A 19,378-nucleotide genomic window follows, 5' to 3' on the forward strand; every position below is an offset into this window, starting at 1 on the left:
TTATTTTATATCTATTTATTACATAAATAGTCATGGACAAAATTATTAGCACCCCTGGAATTTTTCCAGAAAATACAGCATTTCTCACAGAAATTAATACAATTGCAAATGTTTTCAGGAGGAGTGTGTTTATTTCCTGGATGTGCATTGGAAAAAAACAACAAAAAGCTGAGGAAAAAGCCAAAATTGACACAATTTTAGACAAAACTAAAAAAAAATAGGCCGGACAATATTGTTGGCACCCTCACCTCAATACAGTATTTGGTTGCACACCTTATGGAAGAAATAAACGAAAAGCAAATGCTTCCTATAACTCATTAGCTCCCAAAAACGCATAAATATGTTCTATTTTTAATTGTTTCAGTGTCCCAAAGACATATTTATACGTCTTTTACTTTTTTTTTTTTTTTTACAAGAGACATCTCTGGGTTCTGTTTCAATTCAGCTCCAAAGCACAAAACTGAAAATTCATTTTAAAGCAATAAAACTGGCCACCGGAGGGCAGTAGCGCATTTGGTAAGACCCGCAACCCGATTCAACGGCAACAAACGGCTGGGCCGCACGGCTGGGGCGCCAGCGGAAGACGACCGAATGGCATCCACGATGCCAGGCGGCTGACGACAGAGCAGAACAACCTAGAGAACGCCCGGGATGCCAGGTGCTGGACGACCGGGACCACCAGTGCAGCGTACGAGGCTGTTGAGTTCATGCTGCTCACCAAGCATACCCCGCAGAGACTCAAAAAAATCCATCTTTATGAGACTGGTGACGATGAGGGAAAAGTTTACCCAGCTGTCGCGGCCACAACAGCGTCATCTCTCAAGTTAGTTATGTGTAGATAAATTGTTACTTTGCTATCAAAAGCTCAATTTGTTTTGTTGTTATTTTGTAAAAGGAAAACTTTAATCAGATGTTGGGGATGTAACTATAGCAAAAAAGAGCTGTGTTAAAGTCAAAGTTATGTTTGAAATGTATGCTTTCACAAAAAGCTCAATGTCTCTGTTTTTTTCATCAGAAATTGGAATTTTGCTCAAACTGAGCTATTTTCTAATGTGGATTTCTAAAGATTGGAAAAAGATATGTACTTACTTTTTTTTCCTGCTGAAAGAAGAGAGTCCAATCTTTCTTTTGGTGGATTCCATGTTTATATACGTAGCAATGAAGCAGAATTTTCTGTGGGCCTTGCAAAATCAGTCAAAATCCAGTAAAACGGCCAGGCGCGAAGGGAGTTGCACCGGTGAAAATGGCTGGGAGTGAATGTTAAGTTTCATGCATGTCTCAGAACTTTTTGGAATTTTGGTACACTCTTCTTACGTGAATTGTTCCAGGTCTCTCAGATTTGAAGGGTGCCTTCTTGCAACAGCAATTTTGAGATCTCTCCGTCATGTTCAATGGGATTTAGATCTAAACTCATCGATGGCCACCTCAGAATTCTCCAACACTTTGTCTCCATCTATTTCAGGTATGTTTTGGGGCATTGTTCAGTTGGAACACCCATGACCTCTGACGCAGACCGTTTTCTGACACTACACCCTAAATTACCGCCTAAAACAATTTGATAGTCTCCAGATTTTATGATTCCTGTCACACTGTCAAGGCACCTAGTGCCAGAAAAAAGAAAGAGGCCTACAAAGAAAAGAACACTGTCTATTGTCAAATATGGTGGAGGTTCAATGATGTTTTGGGGTTGTTTTAATGTCTCTGGCTGCTGCTTCTCCCCCAGCCCCGACTCCTCTTGCGAGTCCCGATCCGTTTTTTTTTTTTTTTAGTTCGGACGGAGGGCTCACGTTGAGAGAGGCGACCTGAGCGGCCATGATATTCTCCCTTTCTTGCCTCCCTACTCTTATTACAGTGCCCTTTTTACTCAGCAAGGCAACTCACTCATGAGTCAAGCCCAAATAGTCTTTGAATATAATGGCATTTAACACAACATACCTAATGGTATTGAAGGAATCTGACCTTTTAGCCAGATTGCCGGAATCACGCAAGTCGAACTGTCGGAACCACGCTACCGCAATTCCAACGACCCGGCCAAAAGGCCAAACTCCGCGCATTCACCTTAGTTTTAACCCCTTGTACTGACTTCATTTTAAAAGCAGGAAAAAAGGCTTCGAAACATAAGTTGACAATTTATTCCAAGTCGGCAGCAATCATACAGCACAGAGACCCAGGCAAAGGAGGCAAACTGGATGGTCTTTATATCACAAGTCAAGAAAAGATTCCCGAGAAAAATGACAACGATTACTTAAACATTGTCTGATAAAGGCTCTGGTGAGGCGGGCTGTGGTCCAGAAGAAGGCTGTGTTTGGACGTTGTTTTGGATTATTTTCTATGTGGATTGGGCAGGAGGGTTTCTGACGTTACTGTTGTCAGGGCAATAAGAGTTGAGGATTTTGCCACCTCAACACCCTCGAGTGCTGTGTGTCAACTTCTCAGTCGCGGCTTCCTCGTAATCAGATGTTCCTGTGGCAGGATGAGATGTCCCGCCATTTGTTCTGGACTGTCCAGAAGATCTGATTGCGGGATTTGGTGGTGCAGATGTGGGCTTGTAGATATCTTGCCTATCGCCTGTTTATCAGCGTCAATCTTTCTCAGTCGTCTGCATTACGCGTGTGTTGGGCTTCCGTCAGAAGGCGTCCTGTATTTGTTCTGCCATTGTCTGCCCCTTGTCATGGCGCTACAAATTCTAATCATTTCAAATCCAACTGTTCATAATCTCAAATATATCCTGCTTGTGTTCCTTAAACTATGATATAAAAGCTATTTATTTTACTGTATATTGGGTGTGTTAGAGTAATACAAACAGTCAATGACCGGAGGAAAACTAAAGGAATTTGACAAGAGTCCCCCAAAACTGTACAAAGACAAAGCCACACCCCTCTAGTGGCATGCCGGTGAATTACAGAGACGCAGAACTTCAAATGCGCTATGATGGCGCAGGGTCTACGCCATCGCTCCTCCAGCACCGGAACGTAGAAGCATAAATCAGCTTTTAAACAGCGGTGTGATTTATAGTCCAGAAAATACGGGATTAGTACTAGTTGAATAAATGAAAAAGTAATCATTTGTTGGTGTTCATGAGTTCAAAACCAATGAGGTTTGATATCATCGAACAGTTTTTCAGCATCCAGCTATCACTTGCCTCTATTATAGATGAGATTTGTTTTTTTTCCTCTTTGCCTTCCCACCGGACACCGGGACGTTCAAAGATTCTAAGCGGAAGGGGCGTGGCAGGACGGCGTCCAAACTCACGCTTCCGCTGAGATGGGGCGAACCGTTTAAGATGGTTGGTGAATAGGTGGCTGCAAAATGGATGGCTTCAGGTTAATTAAAAATATAGTCAACAAATGGCGGAAAACACAGACAAGACTGAAAAAGCAGTTTCTGGTCTTGCACCCCTCTTTAAAATAAACTGCTGTATTTTAAGCCAAAAGAACTGTTGTTTTTGATCGAACAATATGTCTGTATGCTGCAATAGCAGATTCATGGCGCAAGAAGCCCCCGAACTATTTTTAATTTGTCCGTTTTACCCTGGAAACCCCCTTTTACAGAGGTTGCGCAACCGCTTTTTTTTTCAACCTAGCCATAAAAAGGTAAGTAATTGTATTTATTATTCGAAGTGTCTGTCATTTTTAGCTTAGAATCAATAATTGATGTCTAATATTTCATTTAAAAAAAAAACGACTTTAAAAAATTAATCACTCCCATATTTTAAACTTTTAAACAAATGACCTCACAATGAAAAAAATGGTGTCTTTAAAAAAGTTATGGATATCTACCTCATAACTATCGCTTAATTGTATTTGTTTTCTTACTGTCTCATTTTCGCCAATATGTTAGTGCTAAATAATCGATCCAAACAAAGAAAAATTGGGGGGGGAAAACGTTTAAAAGGTTAAATATATGAAAAAGAAGATCTCAACCACTCCTTGATGGCTGTGATTTCTGCATCGCGACCCATGTTATATTACCATGTTTCACTCATAAAATCCCCCAAAAATCCAGCTGTGGCCATTCACAGCTGTGTCTTGACACTCGGTGATACATGCTACATTTTTTGGATCAAACAAGGTAAGTCGGCGATAATATCTCGTTAAAGTCATGGCGTCTGTAATTCTGCTCTCGCGTGCTCTCACCTCCAGATAGGGTTTTGCTGTTTTAAATTTTTTTTTTTTTTTTTTCAAAAATGCCCTGCTATTCAAAATTTTTCTTCACCAAGAAAATTGAGATTTTAAGCTTTCCAATGATGTATGACACATGCATATTGGACAATTTTGAAATTTGGCCAAATTGGGGATCTCAGAGCGGAATTTCAAGTCACCTAAGTGTTTTCCGCCATACAGCGTCAATCTCACCATGTCCCGTAGCTGTTTCACCCCCAAGTAGCTGGCTGGCCCGCTTGGATTTGAAGTAAGCGTTTGCGATGTTCTCACTGTCGCTGCGGTCCAACAGCTCCTTGTATCTGTCTTCCTCGACCTGATAAGGAACACGTTTTTGGGAATGGGCGACGAGTGTTGTAGATGAGGAGGGAAGCGAGCAATAAAACCAACCAGGAACGCTTCGGAATCGGCAATCGGGCCTCTGGGCGGGGAGTGCTTCGAAGTCACAGCTGAGGGAGGAAGACACCAAGAATGTGTGAAATTTGGGATGCAATAGAGAATTACAGTGATCCCTTGCTATTTTGCGCTTCAAACTTCGCGCCCTCAGTCCATTGCAGATTTTTTTTCAATTAAAAAAAACAGTCTCCCTCCCTCCCTCCCTCTCTATGCTCTTTGTTGGTTAAGCAGTGAGTGCACTGGAGTTGCTTATTAAAGTTAACGATGATTGACAGACGTTTTATCTTTGATCTGGCCAGAGAAGCAATCCCTGGAAGCCTCAACATCAAAGCACCGCATGCGTCAATCATCATTTAACTTGTTAAACAGTTGCTCTGGCAACTCATTGTGTGTAAGTGAGCAGCTTGAACAGATTTGAGTGGACTCACTCAATGAAGGATTTAATAAAGTCAAGCATTTTTCTGCTTTATATATGTTTGAAAATAATTTGGGTGGACGGTAACACGTTTAAAATTTGAAGTGCTTTAAAAACATTAACATATATATATATATATATATATATATATATATATATATATATATTAGAGATGTCTTGGACGCCGATATGGGCAAAAAAATGCGCATCGGTATCGGATCGGAACACAGAAAAATTCCGATCCAGACTTCCGATCCAGTTTTTTTTTTTTTTTTAAGTCCGGTCCGGGTTTTCCAGCGCACCGATTTACATAATCCATTCCAGTTTTTGCTTCGGTTTCCCTAAGATCCGGTCCGCATTTTAAGGCATACCTTCACACTACATTTACATTACCGTCCAATTTACCGAGAGACTTTATCGGTAAAAATGTCAGCTGTGTGGGATCATTTCACCTTAAAGGACGACAAAGACGAAGAGGCAGAGTGCAACATATGCCACAATAAAGTCAAGCGTAGTGGTAAAGCTGTAAGAAGCTTTAATACAACCAACCTATTCAAGCATTTAGCGAAATACCACTTCAAACAATATGAGGAGTATGTTAAAAAAAACGAAGACAAAAAGAAAGGCCCGATGCAAGTAACACTGGCAAAAACTTTTGCTATGCGTGACAAACTGGCACTCGACAGTCCCAAAGCCCAGGGAATAACAAGAGTCATTGCCGAAGAATTCATTCTGGATGACGAGCCATTATCTTACGTGAGTTTAGACGCACCATCCAACACTTAGAACCACGGTACAACATGCCCAGCCGTCATTACATCCTTGAACGATTCGGCCGTGGAAGATTCGGGAACGATTCACAGACATCCAAATTCCGATTATTGAAATATGTCAAGTAAAGCGGAACTAATGCTGCGTTCCAGAAAAGTGGGATGTCGGACTTTTCCGACCTCCGACTAGGAAAATATCATTGCAACGCCACTCGAACTGGGAGGTCCAAGTCGCGAAGTCAGAGAAAAAATAACTACCCCGACTTCCAAGTTGTTTCAATCTGACGTCACTGGACAAAATGGAGCTCAAGAAAACATACTGAATGATAACACAATAATGAAGTAAATCAAGTTTATTTGAGATGCCATATATTTTTTTCTCATTCAGTGAATTATCTTTGTTGTGCTATGTTTTTATATTAACGATCAGCAAAGGATGTAACTAAAAAAAAGGCAGTTTTGAGGTCGGAACTGGTACCATCCGAGTGGGATAAATCCGACTTCCCACTTCTCTGGAATGCAGCATAATACACAGCGCAGTCTTCGGGACGCAATGAGAAACTGACCGCATTGCGTCCCGAAAGTAAACACAATGCTTGTCATAGACCCGGGTAATGCCAATGCTCAACTCACGGCTTTAGCTCAACTCATGCCGCTGGATAAAAAACACAAGAATACCTGACTGCTGCTGACAGCCGCAACAAACTATGTCAACGTCGTTTTACTGGAGATAATAGATATCATGTGTATATAGAACTAGTTGCTAAACGACAGACTCGACTGCGTTAGCAACATTGAAGTATTGAAAACCAGATGCGTTAGTAAACAGCCGCCATCTCAAAGCAGAGGACTTCCCTAGTAGGTTGTTGTGAACCTTCCAAGCGAACCTAATTAACTTTTATCTAAAATACTCCTAAATCGGCAAAATCTTGACTTGACAATCTTCAAAACAGTTTTAAAACTTTCACATGTCGAAAGTAGACAGAAGGGAAATTTTGGAATAACGGGAGCAATTTTAACAACTTTTAACAGTTGATTTGCAAAATTAAATAAATTGAATGTAGTTTAAAGCTTCTGATACAGAATGGGGATTTTATTTGCTGTTTTAAAATGTTAACTTGATACTGAAATAGTCGTTTATTTAAACCTGAGAGGCTTTTTATACAATTTTTGTAACTAATGCACGAAACATTAAAAGCATCTAATAGCTTGGGTGATTTGTGGGATTTTCCACTGAGGTTGTTGGTGTGTTTTGCTTTTTTAAGACAGTTTACAATATTATTTGCACGTTTTACTGACTGACTATGCCATTTCTGTTTGTTATTTATAATGTTTTGTGTTTGTCACTGAATAAACAGGTCAGTTTCTTGTTACCAACCGTTGTGTGTTATTCAAACTCACCTAATTCAGCTGGCTAGTTGTTATCAAGAGTACTAAAACCTTTTTCAACATGAGTCTGACAACTAAGTAAGGAGGCTAAATAACTTTAAACTTTAACACATGCTCAGATAGATCGGTATCGGCCAGTATCGGTATCGGATCGGAAGTGCAAAACAATATCGGTATCGGATCGGAAGTACAAAAACCCGGATCGGGACATCTTTAAGATAGATAGATAGATATAAAAGTTGTTTCATACGTCTCATACAGTATACAGCACAGGTGTCAAACTGATTCCAGAAAGGGCCAAGTGGGTGCTGGATTTTGTTCCAACCGATAACGCGCAGAGAGTTTAACCAATGAACTTCCTGCTGAAACAAGCAGCACCTGACAAAGTTTAACTGATTACACATGTAAAAGATCTAATTGGTGAAAGGGTGTCCTCTTCATTGGTTGGAAAGCAAACCTGCACCCACTTGGCCCTTTCTGGAATCGGTTTGACACCTGTGGTATACAGTATATACACCGTAATTTCCGGATTACAAGCCGCTACTTTTTTCCCCTATTTTTAAATCCTGCGGCGTATGCAATGATGCGGCCAATTTATCAATTTTTCTAGCCAGGAGCGCTCGAGCATAAAATGTAAGCGTAAGACACGTGGAATATACGTGTCGAGGAAGACGCTAGTTTGCACTCTTACCCGTATTTTAACTTTGTGCTTTTGTGCACGAATAAAAATAGCAGACCCTCATAATGTGCATTAGTAAAATTAGCATATCCACATCATGGAAAATGCCAGAAGAAATGGATATGACGTGCCGAGTTGAATTGTACTGGGTGAGGCTTGTAATCGGGGCGCTCAATAGTCCGGAAATTACGGTACGTATATCTTTCCGATGCTAAATCTGAATAAATACAATGAACACGCACACACAAATAACTACTACTACTTCGCGGTTTTTCACTTATCGCGGCGGGTTCTGGTCCTCATTCACCACGAAAAACGAGGGATCACTGTAATACAGTCTTGAAGGGAATATGATAAGGACATTTTGGAAAATCTCATCTCGAATCCCTTAGGTGTTAACTGTTAGGCGTCCAATCATGTTTCTTTTTTCATCATTCTGCTGTGAATTGAAATGAGTTTATCACAAGTAGACGTCCAATCCATTTGAACTGCGAGAGTGGCAGTGAATGAATGAACCCAGCCCTCCCACTTCAAATGGATTGAATGTCTATGGCTGTCAAAGACAGACAATTTGTTCGTTCTCTCATCAAGATGCACCTTCCCACCAACTATATAACGGTTTAATGCCTAAAATTGTTTTTTTCTTCTCTTTTTATGAATGTTTAAGTTTTTTATTTATTCCTTTATATTTATACTTTAAATCATTGGTTCTTACTGGGGTTCGGTGAGTAAGCCTCAGAGGTTCGGTGAAGGTTAGGAAACGCAGAGCCCTGTTTTGTACCCTGACTAAATCTAGACAGAGTGGTGTTTTAGACCAGGTTTTGGACTGCTTTTCCCTCGATTTACAGGCTTTATTCCATTTCCTAGCCCTCTATCTAATGGGAGGAGAAATCGGTTTGCTCAGTGGAAGGTTGACTAGAACTTGGTATGAGGAAGTATAACAGACCTACAGACAGCGGGAACTGTGTAGATAATTAAAACGTTTTAAAAATTGCGGAATTTTACGCCATGAAAATAGTATGGGATGCAATAAAATGAGAATGTAGACATGAAAACAAAAAAAAAGGAAACGGTGTGAAATAAAATAAGTTTAATTTCATTTACTAACATGAAAAGCAACAGCAAAAGGCAGTTATTTGTCTTAAATTTTAAATCTGTAAGAAATTTCAACTTTCTAGGTTTTGAATACATAGAAAAATGGCTTTATTACGTAATTACGAAGGGTTCGGTGAATGCGCCTTTGCCAAAAACTTGCCCATTTATTTTTAATGGGAAATGTCCCATTTACTTTCAATGGGATTTCCAATAGAATTTACATTGCATTGTTGCCATTGACGGCCATGTACGTCAAATCTATTTATGCTAATGTACTTGGATTCCACTGACGGATCTGTGAATCGATGCCACTGACAGCCATGGACGTCCAAATTTTTTCCCATTCATTTTCAATGGGTAGGAAAAAAAGTCCCCCGAATCAACAGGAAATGACCAGATATCAAAAAGACGTGTCCCCCAAATGTCCCCAAATCCATTGACGCTTATGGAGGGTGTTGCCATTGACGTCCATTGACGTCCAAATTGTTTCCCATTCATTTTCAATGGGTAAAAAAAAAAAGTGCCCCAAATCAACAGGAAATGATGAGATATTAATAGGACGTGTCCCCTAATTGTCCCCAGATCCATTGATGCTTATAGAGGGTGCTGTCATTGATGTCCATGGACGTCCAAGCTTCCCATTCATTTTCAATGGCATTTAATCACGTTTTTTCATTGTATTGATGCTAATGTACTTGGATTCCATTGACACCTATGTAAGTCGATACCATTGACATCCATGGACGTCCAAAATTTTTTCCCATTCATTTTCAAAGGCAAAAAAGAACAATTTCCCCAGATCAACAGGAAACTACCAGATTTCAGTACCACATGTCCCTCAAATGTCCCCGATTCCATTGACACTTATGGAGGGTGCTGCCATTGACGTCCATGGACGTCCAAATTTTTTCCCATTCATTTTCAGTGGCAAAAAAAAAAAAAATGTCCCCAAATCAACAGGAAGTGACCTGATATTGTCTCCGAAATGTCCCCAAGCCAACCTGGGCAGCGTTAAGATCTGTATCACCACAGAATAAAGACCTAGAGTAATTTCTGCAGAAATTGCAGTTTCTGGTTTAACTTTTTTTAAAAAAATCATATTTTAAAAAGGGAAGGAAAACTAACTATTCTCTGACCGATTTCTGTCATGCTCGATCTTTCATTGGCGACAACAGAAATTTTATTTAAATGTCATTTTAACCCTTAAAGGTCTGCAACATGGAGTAATTGTCAAAGAATCCCAAATTTTGAAAAATAAGGTCTTAATGAAACCCTTTTTTTTTATTTGTATTTTTGTATTTGTAGCGCTCTAATGTCTATTACCCTTGCTAAATCCTGATTATTTTTTTTTCTTCTCATGGAACCTGCAGGTGCCTGTGTTGACTTGCAGTCATCATTTTTTTGAAGAACGAAATTCAAAAAGTCTGAATTAGAATTTCAGAATCATTAAATCCTAAGTGCATCAAATGTGATACATATGGCTATAAAGGGCTAAGGAAAAAACATGAAGTCAAAGCATATGATTTACTTTCGCCAGCCACACAAAATGCGATCGTGGGCCAGATCTGGTTCCCGGGCATTGAGTGTGACACCCGTGGGCTAGCCAATAGGTCAGACCACCTTGGAGCTACTGCCGTATGTACGTCCCACCTGAGGGTAGCGTGGTTCTCTGGACCGTCACGTCGGGAATCCTCCAAGTGGCGCTCTCATCGTCCCACGCCGCCTCTTTTTTCAGGCGCTCCAGGCTGCTGTAGTTACAGTCACGACGAACCAGCGGTGCCATGCGCTCCAAGAGGCCATGCAGCAGCTGGCCCTCACGCTCCAGGCGGCGGATGGTTGCCAGATAATCGTTTCTCTCCTCCTCGAACTCAGTTTGCAGGTCACGGATCTCCAGTTTGGCTGCTTTTAGCTGAAAGCGGAAAAGGTCAATTTTTTCATATTGTGGTCTCCATTTATTTATTTAAATCTATTGACAGTTTTGTAATTGTTTTTTTCCAGACTTCCCGCATCTTAAAGTGACGGTAAGGCCTTTTTATCCAAAAGACAGAGAATAAAGGCTGCCTTTTTATATTTCATTAAATACACAATTATAATATAAAACACTGGTTATCAAACTAGGTTTTATCCCTCTAGATCAGGTGTGTCAAACATGTGGGCCACATGGCATGTACCGGCATGAGATTTTGACGGTACGATAACCGTGAGCAAAAATACCGCGGTTTCACGGTATCACGGTATTGCAATTGAAGCTCCAAAATGTGTTATTTTGAGATGTATGGGTTAAAAAAAAAAAACTTTTTTCCATTGAACAGGATTTTTTTTTTCAGAACATACTTGCAAATTGAAATATGAATGTATTGTTAAAATAAATAAATTATCAATTTAAAAAAACCAAATATTTTAAATAAAATTAAAATATAACGTAGACTATACCCACCCTCAAGTTGCTCAAGTTTAGAGCAAGAACAAAATAATTTCTATAACAAAAGTAAAAACTCTTCTGAATAAAATTTTTAAAAATTTAGACTGCATAATTTTTTTTTAGGATTGAAAAGCTCAAGTGAAGTTTCGCCATTTTCAGCCACTGTGTCAACTCTAGTCGACATGATGTCATGCCTTTGTGTTAGAAAGAACAAAGAATTCATCTGTCATCTATGGGGTGGCGTGGCTCAGTGGTAGAGTAGTTGTCCCCCCATACCAGAGGTTGTGGGTTTGATTCTCCGCCCTGATGAACTCGTCAAAGTGTCCTTGCGCAAGATACTGAACCCCACGTTGCTCCTGGTGCTGCGTCACCAGTAGGTAGATGGCGAGATAGTGTAAAGCGCTTTGAGCGCCTTGAAAGGTGGAAAAGCGCTATAGACCCTACCCACCGACGTCACAAAACCACCTGCTCGCTGTATGGTTCTGCCCACTTGTCCGTCATTTTGTCTCTGTATTAGCATTGGTTTCAATTGATCGAGGAATTTAAAATGCATTTCATGGAAGACCCGGTGCTTTCTGATGCCGTAAACTCACTGGATGTGTTGCATAAAAGGCGTTATGTGGAAAAGCTTCGTTCTATACAGTCGCCAGATCCATATTTGATGCCCAAATCGATGTTTTTTGACCCACTGTCTTCGCCCTGTCTGCCTGACATCTGCTACGCTGATATTTACAATTATCTTGTCCACACAAAATCAGCCTATTCTCACGAAAATTTGAAAAACTTCAAGAGCTTGGAGGCTTATAAATACTTTGTTGCTGGCTGGGTGAAACAGGTCCTCGTCCACGAAAATTCGGCAGGAATCTATCTTGTGCTTGGAAAGGTGAGTTACGAAATTTTCAATTCAAAATCTTTTGTTATTGCTAACATCCACTGTCAAGTCTAATGTATTTCATGTCGTTTGTCAATGGAGTTAAGGCTTTTAATGTTTATATGGTTTAGCGATAGCACTCTCACTACATACATACGTGTATGTTGTCGGCGATTAGCCTAGCAATGATCTTAATTGTGGTTATTTGTCAGCCCAAAACCCTCTAAGTATATCTTAAATGCATCTTACCGGATATAAAATGACTACTACATAGTCTGTGGTAATTTTTTGGTGCCCAGTTTTCACGTCGAATTGCAGCCGTCCATTTCGCTCTCCTCTTTGGATCCCTCGGAATACGGTAAAACTTCAAGTCTCTCCTTCCATCTTCTCTGTTAGTGCAACCAACAGCCACAAACGCCTTCACCATTTTGATTATTAATGTTAAGGAGCAGAAAAACACGCCGTAAATAGGAGGAATGTACGTAGCCGTAACAGGTTAACACTATGTTTTGACGGACAATTGGGCGGTACCATTCAGGAGAGCGGAGTTGTGACGTCACGTGGGTAGGGTCTATATAAGTATAACACCATTTACCATCTTAAAAAAAAAAAAAAAAATCATTGGGAGTGAGACCTCTCCTTGATCCAGCGAACGTGGATTTGTGCTTAGGGCAAGATCATCTTTCCTCAATTAACGATCTTTGAATCTATACTTTTTTTTTCTTCCCCCCCTTCATTCAAGCGAATCAAACTTGTTTTCTCACTCTGCGGCTGTAACACTCGACGAAGTTGCTCTCCCAGCTAAGCCTAGGCTAACATTCGTCTTTTATAGGCTTTTAGTTAGTTTGTATATCGAATTTCAAAGGAAAATATGTGTTTTGTGTTTGGCGAACTTTTTCATAGTGCTAATCTGTTTAGCTACTCACACATGGAAAAATACAATTGTACAACGTTTTAAATGTATTCATTTTGTATATTCCACTTACCACGATTTGAGAGCTCAATAAATTGAAGAAAAGAACGCCTTGTGTTTGGAGTATTTGTTTAGGATTCGCTGGCTGTTTAGCCGATAGTCACTTTCACACACAGCAACAAACGGGAGGGGATGAGCGCTGCCGCGCCATGCCACTTCTGGCTGCATTTTTGACACATGAAAAATGGCGAATACCGTACTACGGTCTGACGGAAGATTTTAGTGGTTTTGAAACCGCGACGTTTTCACACCACGGTAAACCGTGAAACCGGTAACCGGCACATGTCTAGCCACATCATAGTTATTGTGTGTCTGTGGTGTTTCCCTGCAGGTGTACTGAACGTTTTGGTTAGTGTGTGTCCACGTTATGTCTCAGTAGGTGACTGACCTTCCCCTGAACTTTAAGCAGCATCTGGCCTTTGACATGGACCTCCTCCTGAATGGAGTCGTAGACACTGAACAACACGTTATCGCTTTCATCGCTGTTGTCCGACAAAGCTTTGACCAGCTGAGCTTTCCTCTGATCGGCCACATTTCTCCTCTGCCGTTGTCTCTGCTTGAATTCTTTGTTGCAAGCTTGTTCGCCGCCGACCACCTCCCGCTCCAACTTCTGCAGCCTGTATGAGAAAGAACATCCATTCTACAGCTTATATTTTCATACTGCTGTACTAAAATGACACCTGTAGGTACTGCTCCCCAATGTGGCTCTATTGCATACTGCATCACCAAAACAATAGACAACAGTATTGTATTGACGTTTTACACATCTATAGTCATTATTGCTGTAAATAGACCTGTTCATGCAATGCACATTTAGGCCAGCAGATAACACCCACTCTACACTGACTTGATACACACAGAGGTCTGAGAAGGAGCACACTGGCAGGTCATTATTGAACAATATTACCCACAGTAACGTTGCTGTAACAAATTAGTCATCAACATTTGCGGTCAGAACAGACCAATAAGAACAATCACTACAAATATTCACTACAATAAAGTAGAATAGAACACCAGACCGCCGAGGTGACTATGAATATCTCATGCCTCCCAGCATGCACTGCGGTGCTAGGGATTTAAATAATGTTCAAAGTTCATCTTCGGTGCGTATTATTTTTTCAGTTACTGCTCAAGTTGTTAAATTACTTGCTAGGTATGAGAAAATTTCAGTTTTCTTATGTGCATGATATTTGAGTCAATGACATGCCTTTATTTTTCATTGTTAGTAGAAGTGAATGTAAGGCTGTTCTTCTGCTTACAAAATCAAAATGCAACCGGTCCCTCGCTGTGCTTCATAAGCGCCCCAGCATACAACCGATGTCATTTTAGTCAGGTCGTTTATTTCACATATAGGTCGCTTTAGTGGTCGCGAACCTATGTCTCGCGAGCCATATCTGGCTCTTCTGATGAGCGCTGTCACATTCTGTTGCTGTTCAGATCTTGTTTTGTAGGCTGTAGGAGCGTTCCAGACGTCGCACCTTCAGCCAATTGCAGTTTATCAACATTTTTATATAAACGCAGGCGATCCAAGAGAAGGGTGGCAATATATTGAATTGCTGGTCGCCATATGACACCGGTTAGTCCCGAGTTATGTGCATTTGCTCGCTTGTCCGTCTGCTGCCCTTGTTTTTGATATCCTCTACCTTGTGCAGGTACGGTATTTGTTTATTATTTTGTTGTCTTATTGGCGCTCTTCCCACTGCTTAGGTTTAGTAATACCTGTATTGATCCACGTCGACCTATTGTCACGGACCCGTATTGTTATATCCCCCTTCTCCGCAATCGCATGTATTTTTAGTTCTATTTTATAAACCTTTGAAATCATCCCTCAGTGGTTTGAGTTTCAATCTTGTTTCCGCATTTGCGGACTCTCACAAGTGCGTCAGGCACTCAGCCAACCCGTAATCTTAAATGTGGGACCGGCCGGCTCGCTTGACATGTACGAGCTGTGTTGAGCTGATGGTGCATTAACACAATATTCTTGGACACTTCAATTGTATGTCACAATAAAATGCTTCAATTCGGTGCTCACTGGTGGTCCTCCCGTTGCCGATTGCACGGAGATAGGTGGTTACAGAGCTCACAAGTCTCCACTCGGCCAGCAGCGGGGCTGGCCCATCCCAACTCAATGCCGAGCAAACTGGAGTATATAAAATATGTGTAGGGGAGAAATAAACAAAAGTGAACTGCATGGGACTGCAAGTCACACAGATAAGGATTTGGTTTCGCTTTCATGACTTTTTCTCCTGTCAAATTGTCGCCACTTCCAGGAGAGTGAAACTCACGAAACAGCTGACCTGAGAGGCTCCACCTGTCTCGGCCACTGTTATGCACACGTCCCCCTGGTTGTTCCAGGGAATAATACGCAGTGTTTTACCATGTTTCTATTTGTTATTTTCCAAACGGTGAGTGTGCAACTGAGCAGCGATTGTATCATCCCAAGTTATGTTGTTAGCCTTTCATTGTTATCTTCTCAAGATTTATTTCAATCACAACTCAGCGACAGCTCGTGAAAGACGGGCATGACCTTACTCTCGCTCCCGTGTGATGCGTTCAAATGCATTCATTAAATAATAGTGCTCACAAAATGGACTCTTGAAAGCTGGCAACAGAATATACAGTCATAAATATAATATATATGTATACATACATACAAAGACACATACATACATAGACACACTGTGTGACTCTCGTGGAATCATATTTTAAAATATGTTGGGTGTTTTGTTCTCTAGTTAAAAAAGCCCAGGCCAAACAATGAAAAAAACTGTGACTTATTGTTCGGAACGTACCATAATAAAAAATGTATTATATCGTGCCATATTGATATTGTGATAAAAATGATCCATATTGTGATAGGAAATCTATCTATTGAAGGTCACCAACCTCTTCAGGGCTTCTTTCTGCTCTATTTCGCCTTCTGTGCTGACTTCACGCGACTCTCCTGGGACATCGTCTGGACTTGTTAGGATTTCAGGAGCATCACGTGACGTCGTGGAGTGGCTCAACTACACCGCAATAAAAGTATGACTGCATACAGTAAGTTTGAGTTGAACATATTAATTGGAGAGCAGTTATCATCCAATGTGTGCACCTCATTTTTACTGGTCGGGGAGGTGTTGGCGTCGTCCTCTTTTGGCAAACTGCTGGAGCTCACTTCTGTTTACAGATAATTTTTATTTAAAAAAAAATTTAATCAGCACAGATTCGTGGTTTGTTATACGCAAATCCACTCTTTCAGTGCCAATGTTTTCTCATCTTTCAATACCAATGAGTTAATTGCAGTTTTTGTTTATATCAGTTTACTAACATTTTTTCATGTCTGATTTTTATCCTTTTGTTTGTTTTCCTTAACGACAATAACCTTGGTATAAGATGATGTACTCCATTTTGAATCTGTGTTTTGTAAGACTATATTTTTGCCTTGAGTGAGTTAGTAAAAAAAATTCAAATTTAGAGTGTTATTGGAAGCCATAACCAGAGTGGATTTCCGTTCCTATTCATTTTAAAATGATGAATTAATTTGTTTTATTAACATTTTCTTAATTTATAATTGTATTCTTAGAGAAAAAGAACCATATTGAAATTTTAAAAATTAAATAATGATAATAATGTGATGATGATGATAATAATATAAAAATAATATAATTAAAACCTGACATCTACATATCACACATTTTGGGTCATGTAGGTCACAGTTGTATACCAAATCAGTTGGGGGGGTTTTCAGTTACCAAAAATAACTAGAAACTGCAATTTCTGGAGAAATTACTATGGGCCTTTGCTGTGTGGAGATACAGATCTTAGCCCCGCCCAAGTTGATTTGAGGACATTTGGGGGACACGTAATGTTGATATCTGGCCGCTTCATGTTGATTTGGGGGACACGTACTGTTGATATCAGGTCATTAGGGGACATTTGGAAGACATGTCCTGGTCATATCAAGTCATTTGGGGACATTTGGGGGACACATACTGTTGATATCAGGTCATTTGGGGACATTTGGAAGACATGTCAGGTCATTTGCGGGACATGTCCTAGTCATATCAGGTCATTTGGGGGATATATTCTGGTCATATCAGGTCATTTTGGGACATTTGGGGGACATAGTCTGGTCATATCAGGTCATTTGGGGGATATGTCCTGGTCATATCTGGTCATTTGGGGACATGTCCTGGTCATATCTGGTCATTTGGGGACATGTCCTGGTCATATCAGATCATTTGGGGACATTTAGGGGACATGTCCTGGTCATATCAGGTCATTTGGGGATATTTTGGGGACATGTCCTATAACTAAAACAATAATGTTACTGTGGGCGTCCGTTACTCTCAACAACAGCAGTATTTAAAACAATCCTTGCCCTCATTTAGAGCTCCTAATATTCCATCTCACCATTCTTTGGTGTGGAGCTCCCCCTGCTGGATTTGACCTTCTCCAAACCAGACAATTTGGCCTGGTAAGATGACCGCAAGGCTGCGATGTCCTCCTGCAGCTTGGCTTTTGACTCCTGCTCAGCGCTGAAGTCGGCCTGCAGCCTGGACAGCCTCTCCTCGTAGTCCTAAAAGGCCAAAGAGGTAAATAACCTCCAACGAGACGACGGTAGCATTGGAATCTTCAACCGCGAGCTACCTTTTTAATCTTCTCCTTCTCACTGTCAGTGGAGCCGGAAAGCTCTTGTTGGTGTTCGGGCGTGACATCTGCAAGATTTTCTTCCATGTAAGTAAAAAAATTCACCTCATTTTGTAAGTCTACTCACACTGAAGAGGAGCAGCAGAGGCCAGCTGGCCCGAAATGAGGGCCCGCAGCTTCTTGATCTCCTCCTGGTACTCTCGCAGAAGCGCATCTTTGGGGTCCTCGTTGATGCGTGGCCGATTTTGGATGCTTTTGGCGCGGTTGGCGTAGCGCAGCGTGCTCAGAGTCTCCTCGTAGTTGCTGTCGGCCGGCGAGAGGCAGGCCACCATCAGGGTGCGAGTGTTGCCGCCCAAGGAGTCCTGCAGTAGCCGGGTCAGCTTGGAGTCCCGGTAGGGTATGTATTTGGAACGGCCGTCCACCAGAGCTGAGATGACGTTGCCGAGGGCCGAAAGAGAAAGGTTGATCTTGGTGGCCTCGCGTAGACGTTCACCCGTGGCGCCTGTTTTGGACTGGCGCTCGCTTCCCGCCAGATCCACCAAGTTGAGCTTCCCTGCTCGGAGATGATCCTGGCCTGCTGCGTCTGAGGAAAGACAGCGGTGTCAGGGAAATTCAAATTTGAACTCCAAGACAAGTGTCAACTCGATAGCTCGATGAGAAATGAATCAGACCAACCATGGATTGCTTGCTTCGAAGACTTTATATAAAGACTTGATATATCAAGGATACAATAGCGTGACCCGGCAAGGAGCCGTGAACACGCAACAGTACAAAGAAGTACAATAGAGGCTGGACATTTATACTATTGAAAGGGCGTTACCCAAGGATGCTTACTGTGAAACGATACCTATGAAAACGAAAGTGAAACTTAAGTATCAACTCTGGTGGTTTTCCACAGAAAAACATCGTGACTTACAACCTTGAGAACCTGGCCGTGGCTGGCACCAAAAGGGAGTTCAAATCTGATAAGACAGTCAACAGAACCTCTTTGTATTATGTTCAAAGAAATACAACTCATGAACCTGGATGAATAGTCTAACAAATGAATATAGTATCACACAACTTATGTGTTTTATAAGCATGTATAAAATAAAAAAGCAGGACCTTTTACACACCTTTTATCGACACATTCCAAAAACATGCAGGTAGGTTTTTTTAACCCTAATGTGTGATTGGTATAGCTATCCGGACAATCCTTGGCCTAAGAGTGTTTAAGGCAATTCCAATAGAAAATAAGTTTAAAAAAATAAGGTCACAAAAATCGACAACCCCCAAAACACACACTCCTCAACACACACACGCACAATTGCAGTGTTTTGACCAACTATAAAACTTCTTAAAAACTGTTATAAAAATTAGCTATTTTGTAATTAAAAAAAAAAAAAAAATCGTGCTGAGAGTGATGCATTATTTGGAAGGTTTCCCAGCACTATTTGGAATATCATTGCTTTTTGAGCAACTTTGAAATTTTTGTTTTTGCATTTTCGGGCCGTGATCAAAGCGCTGATACATGTGTGGAAGGTTCCTAACATTTCCTAGCCTGAAAGTGTTTTAAGCAACTTTAAATAGAAAAAAA

General features: G+C 40.9%; 1 protein-coding gene across 1 annotated transcript in view; it reads right to left on the reverse strand.

The window, feature by feature from the left end:
- Positions 1-2,151: 2,151 nt before the first annotated feature.
- The window catches only part of kif17 (kinesin family member 17), a 31,812-nt gene continuing 14,585 nt past the window's right edge, over positions 2,152-19,378 (reverse strand). The window contains exons 6-15 of the mRNA XM_057846377.1: positions 17,930-18,385; positions 17,803-17,870; positions 17,566-17,731; positions 16,265-16,329; positions 16,057-16,178; positions 13,559-13,787; positions 10,555-10,813; positions 4,551-4,609; positions 4,356-4,476; positions 2,152-3,302 (exon numbers count right to left, since the gene is read on the reverse strand). Coding sequence (XP_057702360.1) covers positions 3,148-3,302; positions 4,356-4,476; positions 4,551-4,609; positions 10,555-10,813; positions 13,559-13,787; positions 16,057-16,178; positions 16,265-16,329; positions 17,566-17,731; positions 17,803-17,870; positions 17,930-18,385 — 1,700 coding nt within the window. The 3' untranslated portion in view covers positions 2,152-3,147. The remainder of the gene's footprint in view (positions 3,303-4,355; positions 4,477-4,550; positions 4,610-10,554; positions 10,814-13,558; positions 13,788-16,056; positions 16,179-16,264; positions 16,330-17,565; positions 17,732-17,802; positions 17,871-17,929; positions 18,386-19,378) is intronic.

This window comes from Corythoichthys intestinalis, chromosome 9, assembly GCF_030265065.1.
Source record: "Corythoichthys intestinalis isolate RoL2023-P3 chromosome 9, ASM3026506v1, whole genome shotgun sequence".
NCBI classification, from domain to species: Eukaryota; Metazoa; Chordata; class Actinopteri; order Syngnathiformes; family Syngnathidae; genus Corythoichthys; species Corythoichthys intestinalis.